Source organism: Hyperolius riggenbachi, chromosome 7 (assembly GCF_040937935.1).
Source record: "Hyperolius riggenbachi isolate aHypRig1 chromosome 7, aHypRig1.pri, whole genome shotgun sequence".
NCBI lineage: Eukaryota > Metazoa > Chordata > Amphibia > Anura > Hyperoliidae > Hyperolius > Hyperolius riggenbachi.
In genome coordinates this window covers 112690003-112712686 of record NC_090652.1, presented here as the reverse complement: position 1 = coordinate 112712686, position 22684 = coordinate 112690003, and the positions used below count along the sequence as shown (strand labels likewise).

The 22684-nt window shown below is 44.8% G+C and overlaps 2 protein-coding genes across 5 annotated transcripts in view; one reads left to right on the top strand and one right to left on the bottom strand.

Moving 5' to 3' along the window:
- The window catches only part of LOC137524540 (uncharacterized), a 226400-nt gene extending 217555 nt beyond the window's left edge, over positions 1–8845 (bottom strand). For all 4 annotated transcript variants that reach the window (XR_011022724.1, XR_011022725.1, XR_011022723.1 and 1 more), the window contains exon 1: positions 8656–8845. The gene's annotated coding sequence lies outside the window, so the exon portion shown is untranslated. The remainder of the gene's footprint in view (positions 1–8655) is intronic.
- LOC137524539 (cytochrome P450 2W1-like) overlaps positions 5879–22684 on the top strand; it is a 42529-nt gene continuing 25723 nt past the window's right edge. The window contains exons 1-4 of the mRNA XM_068244526.1: positions 5879–6126; positions 12512–12674; positions 14797–14946; positions 20823–20980. Of these exons, the coding sequence (XP_068100627.1) occupies positions 5938–6126; positions 12512–12674; positions 14797–14946; positions 20823–20980 (660 nt within the window). The 5' untranslated portion in view covers positions 5879–5937. The remainder of the gene's footprint in view (positions 6127–12511; positions 12675–14796; positions 14947–20822; positions 20981–22684) is intronic.

The window sequence follows — 22684 nt, the reverse complement described above, 5'->3', positions numbered from 1 at the left end:
TGTTTGTCACATAATCGTGTCCTTTGCAATGGTAAGTCCAAACAGAAGACGGAATGGGAGATGGGCAGTGTCTGCCACATGATCCAGCTCCACCCCCTGTCATGGGAGGCTGTAACATGAAATATCTGAAATGATCATATTGCGTCATCAGTTGATCAGAACATGCAGAGAATGATACTAGCGTGTTCCTGGCATTCTCTGTTTTACTCAGAAACTAAACACATGAGTTATCATATTTTATTTCAGAGAAAACCATATCTCTGCCACAGAAGGTGGTAGGCAAATGCTTTTTGGCTCAAACACCTTGAGATTGGGTTTAATGCGCATCTGCTAATTTTGACATGGCTGGCATCTATGGAAAGGCAGATTCATGCTGATTAATATGGTGGCATTAATATTATTTATTCCAAAGATAATTATATAGGGCATTGGATTTTATGTTCCAGTGGCTGGATATGGGAAAGGAATGTGCCAAGGGTCTGTGTTTTTTTTGGCCACTGGCCTCTTCTTATCAGATCCTTCGAAAAACATATCAAAGAATGTGTAAAGCTATGTACCAACCTGGCAATTTTCCTGACGCTGGCAATTTTTACACCACGTCATGAGGTGGGTATAGGCGCATGATTGCGAATGTCGCTTAACGTCGTGCAATAACAAAAAACTGACACGGCAGATCTTTAGGATCCCTGGCGACACCAGGCAAAGTACCGCGATTGCGGGAAGTCTCGATAACGCTGTGTGTACGTCGTGTGACCTCATGCTTAACCCGCCGACAGGAAGGGGCGTTGCTAGCGACCATCATCAAGGGGACGTTGCTGGACCCATCGAGTGGTGCATGCGCAGCCCTAAGTTTGCTGGAGAGAAGACGTAATTGTTTTATGAGGGTTTAGAATTAGAGATGGTAAGAACTGTTTGCCCAGCAAATAGTTTGTGGCGAACAAGGGGTGTTCGCGTTCGCATCGCCAAGCGAACACTTGGCGTGTTCAATTCGCCTTCTATGCATTGTAATGGAGCCAAAAATGTACCCTAAGCTCCAGAGTCAGCAGACACATGGCAGCCAAACAGCTATCCCTCCCACCTGGACCGCCCCCCTCTCCCCCCACCTATCAGAAAGTAAGCACAGAAGCCATTTTGCAGTCTGTGTTAGGCAGATCAGGGGGAGAGTGCTGCTGACAGAGGGAGCGCCCGGTCCCTGTGTCAGTGCTTTTGGCCTACTGCGCACATCCTGCACTGACACAGCTGTTGGGACAGGAAGCAGGATCGGGCAGAAGGCAGCCGAGTGAGCGGACAGGTCGCGCGACGGGTGTACGCGCATGGCAGGTGGGCAGCAGTGAAAGACCTAGAGCCCGTTTTTAATCGGACTTAGGTCAGCTAGTGTATAATAATACCATAAAGAACAGTGTGCTTGGCAATGTTGTGTGGTTTCTCTTCGGTGGGCAGTGCCAGGGCCGGTTCTCTCATCAGGTGCAGAGATTTCAGGATTTTTGTACTGTGTGTACCTTCCTGAGTAGGAATGGAGTGGCTGAGGGTAAACAGCAGTTTGTTTGTCACAGACTCACAGCCAGCCAGTATGCTATTGTGTTGAGCTGCAGCATGTCATGTGAGAACATTAAATAAAGCCGAGTAAATTGTCAGGTGCGATCATTCCAAATCGGGGGGGGGGCTCATCCTCGCAGGTTTGCCACAGGCAGCAAAAAGTCTAGAACCGGCCTTGGGAATTGCATAGTTTTCCTATACATAGAAATAGCTGTGATTAAAGGAGACCTGTAATGAGTGGTATTTGGAAACTGTCATTAGTATTCCCATACTAAAAATGTTTCTTCCTTGGCTATTGAGCCGTCCCTCTATTTCTCTAATATTGGTCCACGATGACTGTTCAAAGCAGATGTTATGACTCAAGTTTGACTGGCTGAACACTATTTACCAGAGTGTAACCAGGGGTGATAAAAGACCAGTTCCTCCACACTTGTCCTGTTGACGTCTGGCTGTTGGTGCTGGATCAAGAGCCAAAGACCGTGGATGAGGCTGCTGAAATTGCGGATTCCTACACAGCCCATCGATCACCTGAGTCCCGGAGGACTACTACGCCCAGCTAGAAGGGAGAACAGATCGTTAAACCTGCTTCACCCATCACCCAGAGGAGGCAAGCACCTCTGTCTCCTGGATTCAAGCCACCAACCACTGACACCTGGAAATGCTTTGTATGTGACAGGGTGGGTCATATCAGCATGACTTGCCCCGAGAGGAAGAGGAAGGCCCCAAAATCCAGTGAGGCCTCATACCCCAGTGAAGTCCAAGCTGTTTTGTGTGCTACCAGGAATGCCACTAGCTATGCAGAGAATCTGCACCTTGTCACGGTTGGGGGTACAGTTGCCTCTGGGCTGAGAGATGCTGGAGCAGAAGTGACTCTCATACACCCCAGCTTGTGAACCTGGAGCAGTACATACCTGGGAAAAGATTGCTGTCAAAGGAGTTGGGGGTGTAACCCCAGCCATACCCACCGCCTTGGTCCACCTGGATTGGGGGCAGCGGAATGAAAGAAGTTGGGGTAACTGACAAAATCCCCACCAACGTTTTGCTGGGTACTGACCTGGAATAGTTAGTAGCCCGGTATGAGCCTAATCCAACCCCCGTGGAGCCCGCCTCCCCAGCAAAAGTTCAGGACTCTTGCAAGGTACCATTTGACGACTCTGTGCAAGTGGAGGGTGCTGGTGGGCCTCCCGGGGCTACGGACTGTATACTAGGAGCCAGCCCTAGTGAGTCTCCAGTGCCCAGGCCTGGAGTGGGACCTGTTGATTCAGAAAATGCAGAAACTGATGATGTCATTTATGACACGCGGACTATCGAGGTAATCGATGCAGGAACTATTGATGCTACTTGTGAAGTGCTGAGTAGCAAGGTGTGTAATGCTGCAGATAATTTTGATGTTGTATGTGATGTTCTAAATGTCAATATGTGTAAGGCAGATAATGCTGATGTCATATGTGATGTACTACCCAATGCTGTGTGTCATGTGGACACTCTGTCAGCTGCAGGAGTAACCATCAGTGTTCGCTAGGCTGCAGCAGATGAACGGCCCACTGAAGGGGCTAATGGCACCAGGCTAGATCTTTCCCCTTCAGATGGTTTTGAGATCAAATGTATGAGCAATAATAGGGGTGATGCGGACACTCCCTCCCCTGCAGTGGTAACCAGCAACGCTAGCGGGTCTACAGCAGAGGGACTGTCCACTGAAGTGGCCAATGTTGCTGGGTCAGCAACATCCACTTCCGAATCGGGCCCTGAGGGCCTCTCCGTCTGCAGCCTTCCTGGAATGTGTGACAGGCAACACTGAGCTCCCTGGGGCTGTTCGATTTGACAGCAGCCTGGAAGAGCTCAGGGGTCTGGCCAGCAGGTCACCAGCTGGGAGGGGCGGGCTGAGAGGGTTCTAGGAAGTTATTCCCTCGGAGCTGTCCGAAATGGAGGAGGCAGACCGGCAGATAATCGTTCCTCAAAGGGACAGAGAGATTAGCTCCTGCCACTATAGAGAAATTGTGTGTAGTGACGGTCGGAACCCTTCCCCAGCTGCAGCACTGTCTCTATGGTCGCAAATTCACGGTCGTCACGGACCATCATTCCCATAGTTGGTTACGTCAGGTTGCCAGGGGCAACAACGCATTGCAGCCACCTTGTCTAGTTTTCCAGCCGTGTAGCTTGGAGCTAACTGCCAGGTGAGGAACCCTCATGAGAATGCTAAGGAGTTACCCCCCCAGGCCCGGCCGTCAGTGTAGGCTTTGGCAAGACGACTCGTTGGAATCGTCTGCCAGCGCCATCTTGAAGAGGGGAAGTGTGTGAAGTATTTGAAATCTCTGAAAGATCAAAAACTAACACAGGAAAGCTTTGAAGTTTGCATATCCCAGAAAGGAAATGACCAGCTGGACCATCAGGGAGATCGCATTAGTTCTGGGGCTGAACATTAAATGCCCCCGGGGCCACACTCGGGACTATATAAGTGGCCTAGGATAGTCACAACTCGTAGCTCTGTGGAGATAGCAAACGCTAGGGCTATCCTGGTCTGATCAGAAGCTGCGTTCTCCCGCAAACAACGTTTAGACCTTCAAGTTGGTAACGTTTTGATTACTGTTTTATTTTTATGCAAATATCCTTGTGTGTATCGTTGTAACTTTTATCTTTGTAACTTTTTAGTTTGTTTTGTAATCTTTTGTATATATTATTTTCTGCATTGTTCCACCTTCTTCTGGAATATTAAATCGTTATTTAATAAGTTTGACTTCTGCTGTACTAAGCTAACGTTCATAGCCTAGAAGAGACTGCAGTGTAACTTGCGTTACAAAGTTCAGTGCCTGATTGTGTCTTGCTACTGTACGATTGTACTGTGTGTGTGTGGCGTTCTCGTAATCGGCCTAAAGCGCAAAGCTGACCCAAATACGAAAATGTGGATTGCGTGCAGATTACTCCACAGCAGAGTGGAAGTGTATAGCGGCAGCTAGTGGTGGCAGTGAGAAGTGTTCTGAGGGGTCACAGCCTTGTTTTAGCTTGAATAACGCTGCTCCCCGCTTGATTTGGTCAAACCCGCAGTTGGGAACCATATCTGTAGACTTGCCGCGGGGCCGGTTCCTGACAAGGGGTGCATAGACAATGTACATAGAGACCTATGTTTTATTAAAGGAGAACCGAAGCGAGAGGGATATGGAGGCTGCCATGTTTATTTCCTTTTAAGCAATACCAGTTGCCTGGCAGCCCTGCTGACCCTCTGCCTCCAATACTTTCAGCTATAGACCCTGAACAAGCATGCAGCAGATCAGGTGTTTCTGACATTATTGTCAGATCTGACAAGATTAGTTGCATGCTTGTTTTTGGTGTTATTCAGACACTACCGCAGCCAAACAGACCAGCCAGGATGCCAGGTAACTGATATTGTTTAAAAGGAAATAAACATGGCAGCCTCCATAGTCTTCTCATTTCAGTTGTCCTTTAAGGGAGTATATACAAAATAGAAATAGACTGAACAAGTTTAGAAAGCTCTGGAGCAGCTGGATGAAACACTACACATGTAATCCTCCCCCTTTTCTCCATCTTCCTCCCTCACCTTTCCCTCCCTCCTTTTTTCTCCCCCTCCCTCCACTTTTTATCATATGTTAGTGTGCCTATTTAGGGAACAGATGTTATACTTTATATTGTCTAGTTATGTATCTGTTACTTTAAGAGCAGGTGGGGCACCTCCCCGGGTTGGGGCTCACCTGCCCTATATACCTGTATGGAACACACTATACTCCAGCTATGGCTAAGGAGACATCTGTCACTCCGATATGCGTGAGCTGTTGCTGCTGAATTGCTGATTGTCCGTATGTCCATTTTTCACAAATAAAGATTGGATTTTTTTTTTATTAGAGAGCTGATGCCTTTGTGTAATGTAAAAATAAATAACATTGGCTAAAATCGATCATTTTTTTTAATTACAAATGAATCTGCCATGCAGTAATAAATGTTGGTACAACAATACAGTGATTGCAACCACACAACCATTGTAATGGAGATAGCAGATAATTACTTCCATGATCTGCAATGTAGTAATACAAAATAAATGTTGGTACAACAATACAGATAACCATTATAATGTAGATAGCAGATAATTACACACATGAACATGCACATGTAAGGTTAGTAAGCATGCTTTATAAATTTGTGCTCATTAGCATTAAGTCTTCTAAAACACGATAACGTTTGATTTATGGAATATTCCAAATGTCCTTTATCTCCAGTATGATACTTTGCCAGCCAATCAAGAGTCACTACTTTGTTATCTCTGTTTACTCACATTCCAAATATTTCACAACACGTCAAACAAAAATCTTACAGTAAGGACCAGGTCGTTATATTGTGTGGACTACAGAGGTAGGACAGATTTTCTGCAGTTCCTTGGCAAAGTCACCAACCATGGCCATTTTTCCAGAGTCAGTGACAATTTTCCTAATATGCACTCTTGTTATGATGTGCATGAAAATCCTAATAAACCTGAAGGAGAAGAAGAAGAAGTACAACTTCCCCCCAGGACCCACTCCTCTGCCATTCATTGGTAACATGCATATTCTGGACATCAAGAGGCAGGATTTCACCTTCATGAAGGTAATTCTTAAAATGTTTCTTGCACTTAAAGTGTACCCTAGCTGAAGCTCAGGTGCAAAATCGCATCCTACCTAAGAAGCCTCCTAATGAGGCTTCCCACAGCATCCTTCGCTCTCCCATTGCCACTCACAAACCCTCCAAAGATTACCAACAAGGGCATGTTGGTAATCTGATTGGGCCGTGCTCCTCTTTAAGCTCAAGTGTGGCCGTACTGCACCTGCGCGAGTATGGCTGTGTCTGTGCAGTAAACTGGAGACACTTGTGTAAGAGCAGCTCTCTGCTACTGCGCAGGCTCATCTGTGTGTGTGCAGCTGCAGAACAGCAACGCTCGTGCCAGAAGAGGAGCACGGCCACAATCAGCTGGAAGGTCCCAGGCAGCAGCGGAGGACCAGAGGACAGCATGGGAAGCCTCTGGAGGATCTAAAGGCTTCCCTTTCCTTATGTAAATATGTGTTTCTGAACCCAAACTTCGTCTTGGGTTCTCTTTGAATGCAATCTGAAGTTAGAGGAATTTCCAGTTTGTCATTTTGAACCTTGATGTACACAGTGTCTGAACTACATGACCCAACAAGTTTTAAGACATTGGAGTCAGAAACCAGTCTAGGCATCTTCTGCCTCGTTCTGAGTCAGTCAAAATGATCAGATTAGCACTTCAAAAACAATGAAGTATATTCAGGTTGTGTTAGGCCTCCTCCATGTGGGGATGGTCTAATACCAGCCAAAGGAAAAATAACAGATGTAAATAGATGAATAACATGCTGGTCAAAATAATGAGTCGTTCCCCATGGCAGGTTTTTGCCAGCTCTACCACTGCACACACAACTTTTGCACTGCCTATGGAGTAAAGCTCTCCTCGATCTCTGGAGCATTCAAGCTATAGACCACTGCTTTTCGATGGTTAATTTTGGCTTCATCACAGCTTATACATGATTGTCTTTTGGCAACCTTTCACAATTTCAGGTTTTTGCAGCACATGCAGTGCAACTGCATCTGTAGCTTTTTTCATGCTATTTATTGCACTGGATATGTGCTAACTTTGTTTGTGCTTCAAGCTACTGTAATGTTATGCTAAACGCAATCTATCCTGACTGCAGCTATCCTTGCTACATATTCTCCAATCCTTAAGCTGTCTACCTAAAAATTATATATGCAGTATAGGAACACTATACATTCTTCACAGTTCTCTGCGATTAAGAGGAGGGACACCCTTTAGAGCATACAGGTTTGGTCTAAAGATATGTCCCTTCTACACCTCCTATTACAAACATTATGAGAAAAATATTATTTTTTATGTTTTAAAGTGTAACTAAATTCAGACTTTCTTCTCTGTTCTAAAAGATTAGCCATGTCATGATAACCGCGGGCTTGATTCATCAAGCTGCACGGCTAAAGCAGCGCAGCTTAATGAGAGGAGCGCACGCTCAGCGCACGCTATGCTGCAGTAGTGCAACGTAACCTGCGCTGGTAACTTACGCATGCTCCTTGTCACTAACGGCCGCTGCTCTTGTCATGTCCTGAGCCCCTTCGGGTCCAGTGGCTTTATAGAACGTGGTCCCCGCATGTTGATTGACCCAATCGGCTGCCTGTCAAGTGAGAGGTAGCCTATTGGGTCAATCAAAGCACCGGGATCATGTCCTAGAAAGCCACTGGACCCAAAGGGGCTCAGGAGCGGGTCGAGTGGAGCGGCCGTTACTTACAAGGAGCTTGCAAAAGTTACCGGAGCACACTACGCTGCACTACCGCAGTTCACGCTCCTCTCATTAAAGATGAATCAAGCCCCTTGTTATTTGTGGGGAAAAATGAATGGGAATAAAATATTCTTCATTACATTTATGGAAATCCTTAAAATAACTAGTTTTAACTTGGTCTCACTTTTCAGAGAGCACTGAAAATATTAAGCGTCAGTGTTTACTGTATGGGGAGACAGCAGGCAGAGCTTCTCTGCAGTCGGTTCATAGCTGCTGATAATAACTTTTTAGACTCTTTGATCTGGCTAAACCAGGGATGTCAAACCGGTCCTACGAAAGCCGAGATCCTCACACATTTTTGATACAGCTCAAATTAATTGATGGGTCTGAATCAGGAAAGGTGTGGTCCATCAGGTAGAACACATTCCTTTCTTTCTCAGGTCCATCCTAAACACTGGCATGGATCTGGCCCTCCAGGCCTGGAGTTCGACACATGTGGGCTAAACAAACACAGAGCACAGAGCAGTGAATTTCTTCCTCAACGATATGCAGGATAAAGACTTTTCCTTGTGTGCTGCGCAAGAGTGTGTGTCCACTTTAATTGCTGGCAAGTTCTAAACCAGACAATGCAACCATCATCTGATATGATTGCAGTTTTCACCCAGTAGGGCACAAAAAAACTTGTTAGGATGATTATATCTCCAAATGAGTTCTTCACCCCAAATGCAATTGCTGGTTTCTACGGAATCCCATTGGAAAGTGTACTGACCAATAGCAAACCCCAGCAGCAAATTTGAATTAAACCTGCGAGGAGAAAAAAATGCAAAATGTAGGTACTTACCTCAGTAGAGGGAAGCCTCGGGATGATTAGATCCTAGAAATAGAGAGGTGAGGTGCAGGGACTCAGTGTCTCTCTCACTTAATGTAGGCTGTCAGTATACAGCAGTATCCCTGGTTGCAGAAGCCGATTAGCATGCTTACAGAGATAAGGACATGAGTTTTGCAATACTTGTGGAGAGAGGATCAGAAACTCTTGTCGCTGCTTTCAAAGTGTACAAAGCTTTATTCCAAATTGTGCAATGATTACATATTCAAATACTAAAATCACAGAGCAGGGCCGGGCCGAGACAGAGGTGAGAGAGGCTCCAGCATAAGGACGCAGTGTAGGAGGGGGAGCACAACTCACTCAGCTATCATTCCCCTATTGTGTTTGAAGAAGAGGGAAATAAAAAGAGGGGATACATGGTTGTGACTGCAAGCCAGATAACTAGAGGTTAAGGTGTTTCGGGAGTGGGGAAGGTCGGGGGCCCTGGGGCACACCTTAGTCTAATAGCAATCAAAGTGTGATGGCTGGGGTGGAAGAGATGGAGGGGAGCAGTTTGGTGTCTCAGCCTTGGGTGCTGAAGAACCTTGTCCTGGATCGGTCACAGAGTACCTGCAAAGGTAGTCAAAATATGTACACAAATTCACCCCTCCTCAAATCAACAATATGTAGTGCAGCCACCTTTGGCAACACAGAGTATGTGTGAATAGGTGTCTTTCAGCTTTGCAACCCCCGGACACTACAATTTTCTTCCTAACCTCTTTGCAAAAGTGCACACGTTTAGTCAGGTTATATGAAGTTTGTAACTGAACATACTCAAAATATCAATGGGAAAGGAATTTGGAATCATTCATTTTGACAAATCTTGTGCAGTTGTGCAGCCTTCTAAATATACATATAGGAGCTTAATTATAAAGGTGACAATCGGTTAATCTAGAGAAATAATAACACTTTTTTGGAGATGAGCTGATTACCATGTTTATAAAACTGGTGATGAGTAGAAGGGAACTCCACTGCCCTGCACCTTTGAGAAGCTTCGGAGCAAACTGTGGCCTAGTCGCAGCTGCAACGCCAGGGCTTCAGTTAGTTTTGTAGCCCACAAGCAAAACAACTTCTGCCAGGCAGAGAACCCTACCACGAAACAGGTGGCTTCGGCGCACGCAGATTACCGCCGAGCGCCAAAACCAGGCGCCTCAAAGCTGCAATGTTATGCTGTGCGGGGCGCGTAAAGGTAATTTGGGGCTTCGGCATTTGCTGGACCCAGAATTACATCTCCCTTCGAGTTGCTACAACTCGGACCGGGAATAGTATTAATGCAACAGGAGAGTTTTGCGGCAGCTGGGAGAGCCGTCTTTCAACTCTCCCGGCATCCAACTCACCGGTGATGCGCACATATGTACGCTACTACCAGAAGTAGATTACAGACCATAGATGCTATGCAGGAGCAACTTGGCTGCAGTTCACTTAAAGGACCACTATCAATGAAAATCGTAAAATTTAAAATACATGTAAACACATTCACACAATTAGTAAATTTCTTCCAGAGTAAATTGGGCCATAAATTACATTTCTCCTATGTTGCCGTCACTTACAGTAAGTAGCAGAAATCTGACAGAACCGACAGAAATTGGAGGAACCTATCTACTCATGGGGGGTTCTCATGGTTTTCTTTATTTTCAAAAGCACTTAGTGCATTGCCAGTTGCTCCGTCCAACTGCCAAAATAGAGTGCAGCGAGCAGGGAGGCTGGCCAGCATCTTCGTATAAATCTTTTTCAGGGAGTGTCTTTCTGAAGAATAAAGGCCATGCTGAGAATCCCCCAAGAAGAGATGGGCTAGCCCGAAACCTGTCGGTTCTGATTTCTATTACTTACTGTAAGTGAAGTGACAGCAATATAGGAGAAAATAATCTATGCCTCATTTTACTCTTTAAGAAAAATGCTTCTTAACTGTGTTTATATGTATTTTAAATTTTACCTTTTTGGCGATAGTGGTCCTTTAAGGAGGTCTTCTATATTCTGAGAGTCCATTAAAGTGAATCAAGCTGTAAATTAGTAGTTTAGGGTAATTATGGTAGGCGATCAAAGCAATGATGGTCACTATAAGTAGCCAACCACTGCTTTGTGAATACAGCAATCTTAATGGCAAAATCAGATTTTTAAAAAGTGAACAACAAAGACGTGCCAATCTGGAATCGGTTAATCACTTATTTATTTGTAAATAGGCCCCATAGAAACAAGCTGTTAGGCAAACATATTTATAGATAAGGCAGAAAGTTTTGATATAGGACCATATCATGTATTGGCTAATAATGTGTAAGCTCCCTTGTGCCAACAAAACAGCACTGAATCATCGGGGCCTCCACAAGACCCTTGAAGGCATAGTGAGGTATCTTGTACCACAACTTTAGTGCATCTCACACTTTCCCAAATAATAATAAAAAAAAAAAACCTCAGTAAAAATGTTCTGTATGGATATGGTGTTTCTTAGGCCACTGACATAGTTCTGCTGTTTTTCTTGGGAAAGCTGCTTATGAGTGGCGGTGTTAGTAAGAGGAGAGTGATTACTCCCAGCCATTCATACGCACACTCAACATCCCTCTAAATATGTGGGGTCCCATCTTCCTGTGGAATAAATGCATTATTACAGTTACTGTAACCAAACTGTAGCAAACCTAATTTGAATAAATTAATAATGACAATTGGGACAATACTTTGAAAAGGAACACACTGAATATTGGGCATTCTCAATGGTCTTACAGAAACACCTAATACATGCTAGAGAAGGGGTGTCAAACGCAAATACAAAGCGGGCCAAAATTGAACACTGGGACCAAGTTGCAAGCCAATATCAATGTCTACTGGCCACGTTCCCCCATATACAGTTCCTTGGTGTCTAATTCCTCCTCCCTCCCCTATACAGTTCTCTGGTGTCTAGTGGTTCCTGTCCCACTCCTAAGCAGTTCCCTGTTTCTAGTGGCCCCTCCTCCCACCTCTAAACAGTTCCCTGGTATCTAGTGATCTCCTCTCTCCCCTATACAGTTCTCTGGTGTCTAGTGCTTTTTCCCTTTCTCCCCCCATGGCGGCCCCGGTGATCTAGGGCTCCACCTCCAATATAGCTTCCGTGGTGTGCTAGAGTGGGCAAAACATAATGTTAAGTGGGGAAACCACTTACGGACAAATTTCGATGACTCTGAGGGCCAGAGTTTGACATGTATGCTCTAGGGTCTTTAGGGTCAATGATATTTACACACAGCACTAGATTCACTGTTTTTGTCTGTTTGGGCAGTGTGGTAGAGAATGTATCGGGGGTCTGTAAAATAGGCTAGACTAGCCCAAAGTCACATCTGTCAGGTTTCTACCACCTACTGTAAGTGACAGCAACATGGGTAAAAAGTAAGTGACGATAGTGGGTCTTTAACCCAGCAAAGTGGGTATGGTTTGAAGCGATTCAAAAAAGTTTTACTTCCTGCTTTATGCAGACTTAAAATCCAAGTAAAAAGAAGAGAAGAGCGCCTTCTAAACAAACTGTATACTGTTGCCGTGGTTTCCAGCACGTTTCCTAAAAAGTTATGTTGTATGTGTAAGCCTGAAAGAAAACATTTACTAGCATCAAGTTATAAACTGGCTTGTGTAGCAATGACATTGAGGGTTTTTACACTAAAAAAGAGCAACCATGTAAATCCTCTAAGCTGGGAGACAAATCTCCATGAATTTAAAACGTTTTTCCAGCATATAATATACATGATCCTATGGGCTTCCATTGCACAAGAATCCTGTTGTGACACTCCACTCTGTTGTGTAATTCATTTTGCTTAGTTTTTGTTTTAAATGTAAATAAATCCTTTAGTAATACTGCACTAAATGTGGCTTCCAGCTTGCAAAGAAATATGGTCCATTCTTCACGTTTCACCTCGGCTCAAGTAAAGCCGTAGTTCTGGTTGGATATGACGTCAATCAAGAGGCTCTGGTTAAAGGCTACTATGATTTTGGAGATCGTGGTGCTATACCAATTTCTGACAGCCATCAGAATAACCATGGTATGTAAAATAAGCTCTTTCCCTATTTGTTTATTAGAAAAAGAGACTGTGAACAGTGACATTGGTAAAGAGCTATTAGTGTGAGTCTTTCATTGGGCTACCTTATGCTGGCTACACACGATGCAATTTCCCACGATCGATTGTTTCTGACATGTCCGATTGGCTCTCGATCGATAGAGTGGTGGATTTTCTAAAGCTAAGTGTGCAGTAACACTCAGTACATAGCAACTGAAGCACCAAAAGCTGCCGAGGATAAAGTGAACCGAGCACCATTTGTAGCACCCGTGGCATCTCAATCGCACAGCCAACGATGTGTCTCATTATTAAAAAAAAACTTCCATTTCACCTTTTATTCTTACATTTAATGCTTAGCAAAGGTTTTATTTGCCTACTTCAGACTGATGCAGAGGTTTTCAGGCAGCTAAGGACTTAAAGCATTAGGATTAGCCATACTATGCCAGGGGAAAAAAAACACATATATATAAGTAGATAAATACTTGATCTAATTACATAACATATGTATTGTACTGTCCACATTTTGATTTCAGTGAATTTCATATAGTAAATTAAGAGAATTCTGTTCCTGGTGGGAACCATGTCTTTTGCCCACAGTTTGAGGCTAAATCCTGTTGTCATTTCTGCCCTTAACTTTTTTCTTTTCTCCTCCAATCGCTGAGTCACCTCAGCCTTGCTTGTAAACACAAGTGAGCAGAGGATTGTGTTTCAGATAGGCAGCTAGGCAGTGTAATAAATGGAAGAGGAGGAATATATTATAAATAAAAAGAACCCCCAGCATGCAACTGTTTGGCACTGACTATTAAGGGGCCAGTGCTCCTAAAGTATGTGATAACTCCAAACCATAACAGCAGAAAAAGTTTTGAATGCAGGATTAGCATCTTTATCACTTAATATACTCAGACAAGTTGCTGTTGACATTTGATTTTTATGGTGACAATCCCGCTTTAAGTAATTGTTTGACTGCACACATTACCAAGAAGTTAACAATACCTTTGATCAACCGAGGGGAGTGGGTAATTGGGACAACTAGCATCTGTAACTTCTGTAAAGATGAGAAGGGGAGAAGGGTACATGGCAGCTCCTATAGCTATTACAGGCCAGGAGAAATTCCAGGGAAAGACAGGGTGCTTAGTTCCCTTTAAGCAGGAAAGGATGAAAGTTTGTAAATGATTACCATTATTCAAAGCACATGTAGAGATTATCATTACCAGCCTAGCACCAATGAAGAGGTAAAACAATGGTTGAAGGAGAGCTCCTGGTAGGTCCCTCTGCCTTGTCCAAAGTCCCCAATGCCCCAGTGTAGTCAAAACCTCTGCATCTCCTATTGCTACACCACTGCACCAAAAGCAAGTTTCACCACTGTTTTTTTTTTTTTTTTAAGATTCTTTTATTTTCAAGAAAGGCAAAAACATGAGAGAATACAAAGCAGAGATCACATAACTTTGTACATGAAATATGGCAAAGAAATACAGTCTTTTGCAAAGCACATATACAGTATAATACAAGCATATGGATAGGAACTGCTCAGCTCCAGATAATCAGAGAAAGGGATTGCATAGATTACAACACAGTGGGAAAAGCTGATTCACATGCCCTGACAGACCACCTATTGGGCCAATCAGAGTGCGGGTATCAGGTCATGTGATGTGACTGAACCCGCTGGTGCTCAGGGTGGGTGGAGTGGAGCTGATGTTAATTACTAAGTTTCGCTATGCTGCAATTCAGCAGCATAGCATGGGCGGAGTGCCCGCTCCCCGATTACACATGATATGCTGCCAACAGTGTGCGTAGCACGCAGGGACACTAAATTAAGGCCCTCTGATTCACTAGCGCGCGTAACAGCAGCTAACTCGTGCTGTTACGCTGTGTGAAGCATAGTGAATTAAGCCTGTTGTATTAAGGCGGAAAATAACATCTCACTGTCGATCTCTACTTCTTATGAATCACTAATCAGTTTTTATTATGGAAAGTCTAACTAAATATTTAATATGGAAAAAATAAAAACCCTTATCTGGAGCATTGTATCAGTCCAGCGATCCAATATACACAAACACATACGCATGAAGCAAATTTGCTTTCTAAATCTGATTATTTTCATTCATAGGTGTGATTTTCGGCAATGGGGAAAAATGGAAGATGACTCGAAGATTCACTCTCTCCATTCTACGAGATCTTGGGATGGGAAAGCGAACCATTGAAGACAGAATTATTGAGGAGCTGCATTACTTGAATGAGTTAATTGCATCATTCAAGGGTGAGTCATGTACAGAATTCGGCAACAATTCAGAGGGTCAATTCAAGGTCAGGCTTCTCAAATCAAACTTTATAAATATCTCTAATTTCTTGTAAACATCTTTATGAACTAGTGAATAAGCACTTAGGCCTTGTTCCCATTGCGTTCGGGATGCGTGTCCGTCCGTAGTGGGCTTCTTTTTCCATGTGTTTTGAATGCGTTTTCTGGTGATTTTCTGCGTGTTCGCTCGTTTTTGTGGGCGTTTTTGTAAGCTCTTTTGCAAAGCGCTTCCGTCTTTTGATCTGAGAAAAAAATCCGGAAACAATAAATACAATGGGCTTGATTCACAAAGCGGTGCTAAATGTTAGCACGCCTGTGAAAACCCCCTTAGCATGTCTAAACAAGCTTTTCACGCACAAAACTTTACGCGCACACTGCACAGATCGCAGGGCGCTCCGCGCGAAGTGCCCATTAAAGCCTATGGGACTTAGCGCGCGCATAGGACTTTGCGCGCGTAAAACTTTGCGCACAAAACTTTGCGCGTGATCTGATTGAGAAATCCGGTGCTAACCTACTTAGCACCCTGGTTAGCGCGCCTAAAGACTTTAGACGTGCTAAGTAGGTTAGCACTGCTTTGTGAATCAAGCCCAATGTATTTTTTTTTATAAAACGCTCATGCTCACGCCAAAGTGATTTTGTGAGCGTTTGGCGTTTTTCCTATACCTTCCACTGAGGCAAATCGCCTCAAAAATGGCTCAAGCACCGCTTAGAAAAGCGGACCGCAAACAAATCGCTCAGATATGAACTCTCTCATAGAGAATCATTGCACAAGCGCTTAAAATTTTTCAAAAACGGATATAATGTGAACAAGGCCTCAAAGTGGAACTGAAGTCAGTTTATTTACTTCATTTCCCATGAGAGCACAGTACATGACTTACACAAAAAAATATCTGACTACTTTTACCTGGAGACTTTCTGGCTACCAATCGACGCCAGTCGCGGCAGTGAGATCACTGTAATGTTAAAAAGCCCGCTAATCGCCCTGGTGTGAATGGGCCCTAAGAGCTCGTTCACACTAAGGGCCCGTTTCCACTATTGCGGTTTCCGCTGCGAATCCGCAGAGTTTCCCTCTGCCATAGGGTAGAATGGCGCCGCCGGCCGAATTGCTTGCGGTAGCGATTAGGCCGGAACCCCCCAGAATACGCAGCGGAGGCTGCGATTCCCATAGCTGTGCATGGCATGGCTGATGGGATTCGCCTGCGATCCCGCTCAGTGCTGGCGTGCGTCTGCGAGACGCACGCCGCACAAGTGGAAACGAGTCCTAAGGGTGTTTTTGCCCTTTTTTTCAAGTGCAGCCAATTTTTAAAATCGCCCTGAAAACGCTTGTGCGATAATTCCCTACAAGAGATTTTACATCTGAGCGGTTCATTTCCAATCCGCTCAGCGAAGCAGTGCCTGTACCTTTTTTGAGGCAATTCCGCCTCAATGCAAGGTATAGGAAAAATGCAAAACGCTCACAAAATAGCTTTGTCCAGTGAGTGCGTTCGCAGTTTTAAGAATAAATACATTGTATTTATTCTTTTCCAGGTCAAAGAGTTCACTTACTGACTTGTGTCAGGGAGTAAATAAAAAATCACTTTGGAAAAGCGCTTAGAAAAGTGCTTTTAACAAAAACGCACCAGCCACCCAAGTGCTGGGAATCGCGAAAAAAAATTGCCTCCACAAAAAAAACCCACGCGAATGCTAACGTGATCGGAATGCAATGTGAACAAGGCCTTAAGAAAAAAACCTAGTAAAACATTTCACAGCTAATTTGGTTAATTGGCAACAGGTATGTAACATGAAGTATAAAAAGCACATCCAACAAAGGCTGAGTCTGAAGTAAACATGGAGAGGATCGCACCACTCTGTGAAACACTATGGGCTTGATTCACAAAAGGGTGCTAACTTAGTTAGCACACCTAAAAGCCCCTTAGCACGCCTAAAGCCCTTTAGGATGTGCAAAGTTTTGCGTGCAAAGTTTAGCGCTGCGCAGTGCGCGCACAATATCGCACCAGGTGCGACTGATCCGTCGCACCGGGTGCCCCCAAAACGTTGCACCGGGTGTGCCCGAAACGTTACACGGCGCAAAGTTTTGGGCACATCCGGTGCAACGTTTTAGGGGCACCTGGTGCGACATTTCGCGCGCACCGTGTAGCGCAGGAGGCAGGAACCTTTTTGGATGAGAGAGCCATAAATGCCACATATTTTAAAATGTAATTCCGTGAGAGCCATACAATATGTTTCAAACTGGGACAGTGCGCATGCAGCTCCCGGCAGCGGGACACGTGACAAGTGTCAGACACGTCTTCAGCCTCTCTTGGGTTTCAGCAACATCAGCAATTTCCCCGAGAGCCAGACAGGAGAAATACCGACTAACAGCTTGTACAAATAGCTAGCTGACTTGGGGGTTGATTCACTTTGTAGGACGAGATCCTCGCTGTGTGGCCCTATAGGCTGCTTGTCAAGTGACAGACAGCCTATTGGGCCAATCAAAGTGCGGGGATCTCTTCCTACAAAGTCACTGGACCTGATAGGGTCCAGGGTGGGACAATTGGAGCGGCTGTTAGTTTTGGGGGGAGCATGAGTTAGTAGTGCCTGCTACAGCAGTAGCATGCCTACTTTGAAAAGTGAATCGAGCCCAATGTGGACAAATAGTGGAACAGTTTAAGAATGACATTCCTCAAGATAAAATTTACAGAGAATGTGGGAATGACATCTGTAGTAAAAAAAAATGTGGCCTTTTCCCACAGCAAAACACAGAGAGCACCCCAAATTATATTTAATAGGAAGGATGCCCAATCATGACAAAAATGCAGTATGCACACATTGCATCACAATAGTGGGAACAGCAATATGGCATGTGCCATGCCTTTGCAACTCCCCCATTCACAAAAGCCAATTGTAACATGTGCAGTCGGATCAGTTCCTAAGAGATTCCAAGAATTCCGAGAAAATTGTGTGCCAGAGACAAGGTCAAGAGCCAGTATTAGATTGCAGTCTTTGAGGCCTCACTACATAGACCCAGGAACACTTCCACAAACCAGTACCTGTGGACAAAGTTCATCGTTGCCTCCACAAATGCAAGTTCAAACTCTAATATGCAAAGATAAAAAAACATACATAAATATGCAAATATAAATATGAAAATGCCACCTCCTTCTCTGAGCCTAATGCTTCATACACACTTGAGATAAAAGTCTTTGGAAAAGGCAAGATCACAGACCAATTTTACCCCCTTCCATGTAGTATGAGAGCCATACTCTACACAGTCTATTCTATGGAGCTGCACTCCCCATCAGACAGAAATCTTTGCAAGATGCTGCACACAAAGATGCCTGTACACACTCAAAAGATTATTATCTGCAAAAGATCTGTTCCTGCAAAAGATCCATTCCTGCAAAATGCATTCATAGTCTATGATATCTGCAGATCCTCATACACACTTGGTTTAACAGACAATCATTTGCAGATCATCTGCAGATCAGATCCACCAGGATGGATTTTCAGATCTGCAGATGATTGCCAGATATGCAGATGAAGTCTGTTAAACCAAGTGTGTATGATGATCTGCAGATCTCATAGACTATGAATGCATTTTGCAGGAATGGATATTTTGCAGGAACAGATCTTTTGCAGATAATGATCTTTTGAGTGTGTACGGGCATCTTTGTGTGCAGCATCTTGCAAAGATTTTATCTGATGGGGAGTGCAGCTCCATAGAATAGACTGTGTAGAGTATGGCTCTCATACTACATGGAAGGGGGTAAAATTGGTCTGTGATCTTGCCTTTTCCAAAGACTTTTATCTCAAGTGTGTATGAAGCATAAGTCTGAGCTCAATTGTGATAAAGTGGACAACTGCCCTGTGATCCAATCAAAATTAGTTTTTTTTATTTATTTATATATTTTTTAAATCATGGGCTCTTTTGAGCTAGAGGAAAAAGAGAGCCTTAGACCAAAAATAAATAAATAATTAAAGTGCATCTCCAGTAGTCATTACTCCTCCAGCAGAAATAAATCAGAAGAGTGTCAGGATCTCTCCTGTAGCATGTTTTGTCGGTTGCAGTGGAACTGCAACCGGGCAGTTCTGACTTATCTGCTTGCATTGGGTTGCGCATTCGCAATAAGTCTCATTGTCATTTGCAATCACTCTGCAGTTCAGAGCAGCTCAGGATGCTGTCATGATTCCTCCTATTGCTTGCTGCAGCTGAACTGCAGCCAGATAGCCCTGGATTTCCTACATGCATGTTGTTGCATAATATTGCATGTATTTGTTATGAGAGTCCTTTTTCAAAGTCAGCTAGCAGCTTGTAATCAAGCTAGCTCAGGATTGAGTAATTGCCACTCAGCTGTGTGGAAATTTGCATGCCTGCATCCATTGGCTGATGTCCACATAAAAGTCTGCCTCCCATTTCAGACTCCACTCGACATAGCGTACAGCTACTATAGTTGTCGTTGGGTCCATGCTGTGAAAGTTGTTATTGTAAAATTGTATATTGCCTTGCTCTGTATTTTCATGCCTGCTGTACATTTGCTGCACCCATGGGGGTCAGTGAAGTCCACTATCTTGATAGCTTGGATTCTGCCATCACCACGTTGGTGACTGGTAGTATTCCTGCTAGCCTTGTTTCTGGGGACGTAACTATAGGCTGTGGTTGCTATTTGTTATGCTCCTTCCTGTTTGTCTTGTTCGTGCCAGTGTGGATGCTTAATGGGGCAGTGATTAGTCTTGCAAGTATTCTGTCTGTCTTTCTGTTGTCTGTCTTGTTACTTAGCCAGAGGCTCAGGCGGCAACCGCCCTGGGCAACAGTCAGTCAGTCTGTCTGTCCGTTGTTTGTCTTGTCACTCATTGTATGTTATTTGCGGCGGTATTGGAAGCCCAGAGCTGCAGTTGCAATCTTGCTCCCTTGCTCATTACTCCTGTGGCAACCTGTGTAGCCTCTTCCATTACCCAGATACATAGTCTTGTTGCTCCTGGTGGTAGGTCTGCTTTCTGCATCAGCTTGTATGCTTAAGTCCTATTAGGGTCAGCTAGTGGTGTGCCAGGCAGGGTCAGCAGGTGAGGAGCAAGCCCTCCAGTCTTGAGCATACACGTTGACTCAGAAAGTATACCCCCCAAGCATACAAAGAGATTTTGTAAAGCACACAGGGCATTCCGCACCAATGGAGTATCTTGTAACCTGTTTCTTATTGGCAGGAACTAGTCTACTTATGGAAAAAAAACTATAATCTGCCTTTTTGACAATAAAAAGGTAATACCTAAAGTGAACCTGAGATCAAAGACATCTCAGGTTCTATACTTACCTGGGGCTTTCTAAAGCCCTCTTGAGGCCACTCAGTCCCTCGCTGTCTCTTTGGGTGACTCCTGTCCCCCACAGTACGGCTAGATAGCCTGGGCAAGTCACACATGGTGTCCGGCCAGGCGCGCTCTCCGTCACGCTCCTGCGGCTGGGAGCATTCAGCCATTGCACAGTACTACTATGCAATCGCAGAACGCTCTCAGGGGTGAGAGCACAACAGGGGTGGGGGGGGGCGTGCCTGGATAGGCCAGGCATGGGACATGAAGCACAACTCGGCCAGGCTTTCGGTCCGCATTGCGGGGGACAGAAGCCACCCGAGGAGACAGCGAGGGACTGAGCAACCTCAAGTGAATATGGTACCTGAGATGTCTTTCATCATAGGTACACTTTAAGTCTCCTTCCCATTTACCGAGGTACTCAGGAAACATAGGGGTTGAACCACCATACCCCAGTAAAATTGCGAAGCGCAAACATTGCACTGCAATTAACGCATCCTGCAATATGTACATAATGTGCAAGTTGCTATTAAACATGCATTTTGAATTGTGTCTTTCAGGTAACCCTTTTCATAAGCAAGAGCTTTATAATCCTACCCCCAATATAATCTTCAATATTTTATTTGGAAGACGCTTTGACTACAAGGACCCAACCTTTAGGAAAATTCTTGATATAATAGATGATGTTGTTATACTCTGTGGATGCCCTTCAGCCAAGGTACAGTTATGTGGCGATCAAAACATGCTAAAACAGGTTCATGATGCAGTAACCTTAAAGGGGCCATACATCTAGCGATGATATGCAGATTTAACCAAGAGACCAATCTCTCTCTAATCGAATTGTTGGCTTCCCATAAACCGCAGGCTGATTACCGATCAAAAATTGAAATCTCTTGAGAATCGGCCAAGCACGCCGCATCTGCCGCCTCGCTGCAGTGTGTGTATGTATGTATGTATGTAATGTATACAGTGGATTGCAAAAGTATTCGGCCCCCTTGAAGTTTTCCACACTTTGTCACATTACTGCCACAAACATGAATCAATTTTATTGGAATTTCACGTGTAAGACCAAAACAAAGTGGTGTACACGTGAGAAGTGGAACGAAAATCATACATGATTCCAAACATTTTTTACAAATAAATAACTGCAAAGTGGTGTGTGCATAATTATTCAGCCCCCCTGAGTCAATACTTTGTAGAACCACCTTTTGCTGCAATTACAGCTGCCAGTCTTTTAGGGTATGTCTCTACCAGCTTTGCACATCTAGAGACTGAAATCCTTGCCCATTCTTCTTTGCAAAACAGCTCCAGCTCCGTCAGATTAGATGGACAGCGTTTGCAAACAGCAGCTTGATACAATTAATTCTACCACTTCTGTGACGCTATTTCTAACTGTACGCCACTACCTTGAACCTATCACAAACCTTTTATAGTTTCTCTTTAGGCTAAGATAACTGCTTGCTTAAAGAGAACCCGAGGCGGTTTTTACTAAAGATAATAGAACATAGAGGCATGTTCTGTGCACAATGACATGCCTCTGTGTCCTTCTATTGCCGCCACCAGTCCCTCCGGCCTCTGCTGTCCCCCCCTGCAAAACAGCACCAGGCTAGCGACAATATGATTGTCGCTAACCTGTTTACCTGGCAGCTTGTCAATCAGTGTCCTCCTCCGCCTCCCCCCTGCATTGTCTCCCCGCCTCCTCCATTGAATGTCCCCCATCCTCTGTCAGCTTCCTCCAATGAGAAGCTAAGCCGAGACCCAGGAAATACTGGGATCTCTACATGACTGTACATGGCTTGATTCCGCGTGTGTGGTGTTACAACCGCTGCAATTCGGCTACATTTAAATTGCTCTACCGGGTGGCAAATGGGAGGCTGAACTGCTCGGAAAATGGGCAGTTCAGCCATCACTCTGAAAGGGGCCTTAACCACCTTAGCAGTATGGATGAGCTCAGCTCGTCCATTACCGCCAGAGGGTGCCGCTCAGGCCCTGCTGGGCCGATTTTAATGAAATAAAGTGCAGCACACGCAGCCGGCACTTTGCCAGCCGCGTGTGCTGCCTGATCGCCGCCGCTCTGCGGCGATCCGCCGCGAGCAGCGGCGAAAGAGGGTCCCCCCAGCCGCCTGAGCCCTGCGCAGCCGGAACAAATAGTTCCGGCCAGCGCTAAGGGCTGGATCGGAGGCGGCTGACGTCAGGACGTCGGCTGACGTCCATGACGTCACTCCGCTCGTCGCCATGGCGACGAAGTAAGCTAAACACGGAAGGTCGCTCATTGCGGCCATCCGTGTTACTTTTGGCCGCCGGAGCTCCCTCTGGTGGGCTTTCATGCAGCCAACTTTCAGTTGGCTGCATGAAATAGTTTTTTTTTTATTTAAAAAAAACCCTCCCGCAGCCACCCTGGCGATCTTAATAGAACGCCAGG